Source organism: Cucurbita moschata, unplaced genomic scaffold (genome assembly GCF_002738365.1).
Source record: "Cucurbita moschata cultivar Rifu unplaced genomic scaffold, Cmos_1.0 Cmo_Scf00001, whole genome shotgun sequence".
NCBI classification, from domain to species: Eukaryota; Viridiplantae; Streptophyta; class Magnoliopsida; order Cucurbitales; family Cucurbitaceae; genus Cucurbita; species Cucurbita moschata.
The window spans coordinates 7,278,616-7,284,739 of NW_019268517.1; the positions used below are offsets into that span (position 1 = coordinate 7,278,616).

Sequence of the window (6,124 nt, forward strand, 5' to 3'; positions counted from 1 at the left end):
AAATAAAGAAAAAATGCCGTTCGAAAAACTTTTTGAAATATATTTAAATTTCTATCTTACCCACTTGTTTTTCATTTTTCTCTTTATTTGATAAGAAACCACTTTGTAGTATATCTTAAACATTTGCTCATAAGACGATCAATGTTAAGTTTGAATTAGATATACCAAATGATTTTTACATTTCTTTCTCGTAATCGTCAAATTTTTAATGGTGTTCAATATGAGATGCCCGATCAATGAGAAAGTAAGTATTACTCATTCATTCTGATTGAAAGTAATAGAAAGAGAATCGCCCCACACCTTTAAGATAATTATATTAATTAAGCATAATAATTCAAACATTCATCGTAACAACTTAATAATGCACAAATTACTATTTCAAAGATCAATGATTTAATCTTTACCTATCAACAATTGTTGAGCTAAAAAAAACAGTGGCAACATATTCTTTCTAAGCTTTACTATCCATACCAATTCTACCATGCCTTCGATTTTCCTTTTTTTTTTCTTTTTTTCTTTTTTTTTTATATTTTGTTTCTTGTAATTCAAAAAGTTTCATGAGTAAGTCACCGATCTGAACATGGGCCAATTTATTAAAGCAATGGTAATTTCATTAAAGCTTGTAAGTTTAAATAAAAGAAAGAGTTGGAACCTCAAGTTCAAGTGTTGGATGCAATTCTAGAAAAGCTGTTTCTATAGGTTGGTTCGTCTTCAACTGCCTCCACAACGCCTGTGCAATATATAAAAATTGGCCAACTTTGTTAGCTCTGCTTTATCAAATCCTGTTCTTTGTTCTTGTTCCATATCATAACCAGAGAGAACCCCATTAAGGACATCAGCACAGTCTGCAAATTATCACCCCCAAAAAAAGAAAAAAGAAACCTGTTACTTCTTTAATGTAGGAGGATTAGTGCAGATTAAGAAACTGGAACAATCTGATCGACGAAATATGCTTTAAGATTTATATCCTATTTTGCTCCTAAACTTTCGTGCCAATTCTACTTTGTTTCCTAATTTTCAAAACATTATGTTTTAGTTTATAATAAGCGAGATCCCATATCGGTTGGAGAGGAGAATGAAACATTCCGTATAAGGGTGTGAAAACCTCTCCCTAAGAGATGCATTTTAAAATCTTGAGGGGAAGCCCAGAAGGCAAAGCTGAAAGAGGACAATATAGGATAGCGGTGGACTTGGGCTGTTTCAAATGGTATCAGAGCCAGACATCGGGCCGTGTGCCAGCGAGGACGTTGGGCTCCCAAGGAGAGTGGATTGTGAGATCCTATATCGGTTGGAGAGGGGAACGAAACATTCCTTGTAAAGGTGTGGAAATCTCTCCCTAATACACGCGTTTTAAAATCTTGACCTCCCTAATAGACACGTTTTAAAACGTTGAGGGTAAGTAGATAAGGGAAAGCCCAAACAGCCTAAAAAATATGAATAGATGTCTACATGGACAAGTTTTTGAAGGCAAGTGTGTAGGTTAGTTGTCAAATGTATAAATGTATATAGGTTGTTGTTAAATGATTAATAAAAAATTAACAGCATTACTTTTTATGCTAAGTTAAGGGCTAAAATGAATGATTGAAATAGACTATTTGAAGGTTTGGTGCCAAATCAGAATGAGTATCAACTAATGAAAGTGTTAAGATAAATATAGAATCTCTTTTATAATTAGTATTCGAAATAAATAACGATGAATGATCCATTATTTAAAATCATAACAAGTGTAAGGAACAGAAAGAAAATAACTCACCGAAATTGCAGGGGGCACACTAACAAGGGGATCCTGGAAAAACCTGTTTGCCAGAGCAAGGGCAAGGAGACTGCTTTGCATTCCTACAGAAGGGGAAAGTCTATCAATTTACTGTAAGCAATGTAATATAATCTTTTGGATATTCAACTGCTGAAAAATGGTCAACCTGTCTCATAGGATAGTGTTCTCTGCAGTGCTTTCACATCGGGTGCCCGATGAAACGCAAGACCGGTCAAGAAATAACCAGCTACAAAGGCAGATAAATGAAAAGCTACAATGAGCAGTAATATGGAAAGTCCAAATGGGGACATAACAGAGTTGATGTTAATAGCTAGTGGAGCTCCAACACAACAAGCTGTCACCAATACCGAAAGTGGAGGCAAAAAAGGCCGTATGGCATCACAGATCCTAGGAAAGAACCTGAAAGGATATTATATATAAGATAATGGCAAGCTCTCAGCAGATGGGATTTTGAATATAGTTATCTGGAAATATTTCATTACCGATTCAGAAGCAACCCTGCAGCAATTGGTACAACTACAATCTGTGTAATGCTAGATATCATCCCTTTAACATCAACTGGAAGTTTCTTTCCAATGAGCAATAAAGATAAAAATGGAGTGACAAAAACAGCAGTAGCAGTGGATAATGATGTCATAACAACGCTTAAGGGAGCGAGGGCTGGATCAGTTAAAAACGTAGCGTAACTTGAGAGTTGTGCCCCACTAACACAAGAGACCAGCATGATTCCAGCACCTGATCGATTTATTGACGAGAAGGTTAGAATTCTCCAAAGTCCAAACAGTTTGGTATTGATTGAGGAAGCTCATTCTCACCTATTGCAGTAGGAAGACCACACAGAGTCACTGCGACCGTTCCAAATAGATACCCGAGAAGCGGTTTGACAAAAAATTGCCCAACATAACCAGCAAAGATAGCTGCTGGTTGCTTGAGTGCTTCAAGAAAATCCTTTTCACTGGAATTAACCCCAACTGCAAACATCAAAAATCCTAATGCAGGGGCATAGTACCTGTAAAAGCACTGACATATATCAGAAGATAGTCAAACTTCTGGTAAGAATACAAATATAGTTCAATCAACCAAGCTTACTTCAATAACCTTTATCACCTGCTAGTAAACCAAGAAAAAGATGGTGGGAAAATAAGGGCAACCAGTGTGCTAGCAAGAACCACATGAGGCAGGAGAGAATTTGACTGTTTCAGTATCTTGACAAATGTAGCTTCCTTTTGCTGAAAGATCTGGTGAACATGAAAAGAAATTCCAACAGCTACATTAGAATTAATGTCGACTTTAAAATTGCACAAGTCTGCATAAAGAACATGCATATCTTCGTTTTTATTATGCTTGTACTACAAACAATTACTTTAAAGAAAATGTTTCAAAATTCGTCATGATCTAAAAATTAAAAAAGAAATAGGTTTCTGGGATTTAAACTTGGCCAAAATTTCAAGCATGTTCTTCGAAAATTAAAAACTAGATCTCATTCGACAGACTAATTCTACAATTATCCTTGAAATACGCTGACGCCAAGGGACAATGAAATTTTAACTTCCTCACTTTTAAACTCCTGCAGCTAAACCAGCAACCTAGGGAGGAACTAGAAATTCGTCCTATGTTTTTTGAAATTCCACTTCCTGTTGTAATCCAATCATGATTTGAACACATTTCCACAGATGTTCTTACTTTTAAGACTCAGAATGCCAAGAAAGAGGAAGGAAAATGCTTATTGCTGATTTCCTGTTGTTTAATCGATTATTTAATTGAATGCTTTTAGACAACATGCACCTTGATGACCCAGCTTATCTGTTTCTAAAGATCACTAAAACTCTTTATTCGGATACTCCATCTTCTATTTATTCCGCACTTGTTAAGGTCCTAAATCTCAACATATTAATATAATCAAGAAAAGACAAAAGCATGATACTGCTGAGAAAGATATTTTAATTCAACAAAAACATCACCGGAGGTGAACTGTTGGAAGAATCTTGATCCGGCTCCAAAAATTCAGAAAACTTTTCCGGTACACATCTTGTGAAAATCGAGAATCGAGAGCTCCAATCAGAAGAAACTAGACAAAATTCAACTCAACTCAATCAGCTAACAAAACTCGAATTCAGTAAAACGAGACTAATAGCAGGAAAAGGAAGTGAAAACTCACGCGAAGGATTCGAACAACGAACAGAACCTCCATCAATCCGCGGCGGTAAACGAGCAAACAGCCCCAAAGTTGACTGATGACGAGAAGAGATAGAAGTAGGGAACTCCAATCGAGAGCGATGAACCCGATAAAACCGATGAATCTGCAAATTCTCCCCAGAAATGGTAGAACTCAAATTCATTCTCATTGTGAAATTCCTATTTTTTTCCTTTTACCCGACGAGAAATCGAGCGATGAACGGCTTGCGATTATGAAAATTGTTTTGAAGAAAATTACGGGCAGAGTTCACAAATTTAGTAATATTGTAACTGTTAAAAACATCTCCAAAATTTTCTGCCGTTTAAAATGGAACTTATCGTGAAACTCTTCTTTCAATATACGTTTTTTTTGTAAGTTCATTAAATTATTTATAGCCAGGGGTCCACACTTCTTAATAAGACCAATCTCAACATTTTTAGGTCAAACACTTATTTTTTAAAAAATTAATAATATTTTAACCCCGTAAATATTTAAAATTCCAATGCTATGAAATTTTAGTTATTAATACAACAGCGAATAGAGCGTTGAAGTTGGATTCGGTTGTGAACTTTGTTCGGGTTACGAACCAACCAACATTTTTGGATTGGTCCAAGATTTTTCCGACTCAACCCAACTCAATTTGTGTACACGCCTACTTATAACTCCCGGTCCACACACTTGCTCGTGGGTCCACTATGTAGGTTCGTTAGCGTGATATCTAACCCTGACTGTGTGGTCGAAACTAACGTAAAATAAAGGAGCACAGACAACATTGCGAGTGTACGTATTTGCTTATTCCATAATTGAAGAATTAATCTATGATTATATCAGTATGCATGAGATTTCACATTTAAAATTATAGTTAGTGAGATGATGCACATGACTTCAATTCATTGCGAGACGAATACACATTTTTATGGTATTTAAAATCATACTTGCAACATATTTTATGTCATGGTATCTTGTAAATTTTATTCATGGTCATAGCAGTCATGAACGGATATATATGGAAGCATATGCACCTAATAATCTGAGACAATGAAAATATATTAATCCATATAAAATAGTAGTTGAACTAACACATGTGTTAGGATCGTACAACAACGCACACACTCTAGATGAACACAAAGAACAGGATAAAGAAAATGCAATGAGAATATTGGCTGAAGGTTTTGTATTGATGACTACAGATACGTAAGTAAAAGAGAATATAGAGAATATAGGAAGTACATCTTTAAAACTCTATATGAGAGGATATATATAGTTAGCTTACTTGGTTTACTATATATATATATATATAACTATTTACTATATATAACTATCTACCGTTTTACCGTATATAACCATCTACTATATATATAAAATTTACCGTATATATAACTTATAACTTTTTACCTATTTACTGTTATGACAATTTATTTTATATGTTATTTACTAAATATAGATTTACTATGTATAACCGTCGACTAAGTTATAAGCAGCATAACCTAGCCATTCTCCCATTTGGAGACTGATCTAGTCAACCAAGAATTTCATTCTCAAATGACCATGAGCATCTTCATGGCACCATACCAATTGAGGCTTTGCACAACCTCAATATTTCAACATCAACACATTTTGTCAACATATTTGCTAGATTCTTTGCACCTTCTATCTTCTCAAAACACATCACCATCTTCCACTAACTTGCAAGTGAAATGGTATCGCTTTCCGTGTTTTATCTTTAAATGATAGACCGGGTTCCTCACCAACTGTATGACACTCTGAGTATCTCTATAAAGAATCTTTTCGTGCTGCTTCTTGCCCAATTCTTCCAGATAGTCAGTCATTCATATCGCCTCCTTTCCAACTTTAGCTATTGCCACGTACTCAGCTACAGTACAACGCATTTTTGAAGCCTAGGCATCCCATCATCCATGGCTTGCTCCCACTTGGTTGTATCCTCCAACTATAGGGCCTCGTCAAAGGGCTCTGGTTCCCTTTCATCAGTAACAGATAGTGTAATAAAGGTACATACATATCTGGTACTCTGATAGTACTGGATGATCTTTTCAACACCAGTTCAAGTGTCACTTGCTCTATCGCTAGTTCCTGTGCAACATTCTTAGGAGTTTCTTGAGTATCTGCTACAACATCACCAGGTGATTTTTTCTGCAACTCAACCTCAACTCCCA

At 35.6% G+C, this 6,124-nt stretch overlaps 1 protein-coding gene across 3 annotated transcripts; it reads right to left on the minus strand.

Moving 5' to 3' along the window:
* Positions 1-296: 296 nt before the first annotated feature.
* Positions 297-4,272, minus strand: LOC111448696 (probable sodium/metabolite cotransporter BASS6, chloroplastic). Of its 3 annotated transcripts, XM_023088390.1 has the most exons (8): positions 3,933-4,272; positions 3,736-3,842; positions 2,882-3,012; positions 2,590-2,783; positions 2,257-2,509; positions 1,920-2,173; positions 1,754-1,836; positions 297-845 (listed from the first exon to the last, which is right to left on the minus strand). In XM_023088390.1, exons 1-8 carry the CDS (start codon positions 4,117-4,119, stop codon positions 762-764), a joined length of 1,293 nt encoding a protein of 430 aa, XP_022944158.1. In that variant the 5' UTR covers positions 4,120-4,272; the 3' UTR covers positions 297-761. The 3 variants fall into 3 exon arrangements, with proteins under 3 accessions (XP_022944158.1, XP_022944168.1, XP_022944176.1); XM_023088400.1 differs by lacking the exons at positions 3,736-3,842; positions 3,933-4,272 and having other exon boundaries at positions 2,590-2,794; positions 2,882-2,973; XM_023088408.1 differs by lacking the exons at positions 3,736-3,842; positions 3,933-4,272 and having other exon boundaries at positions 2,864-2,953.
* Positions 4,273-6,124: the final 1,852 nt, after the last annotated feature.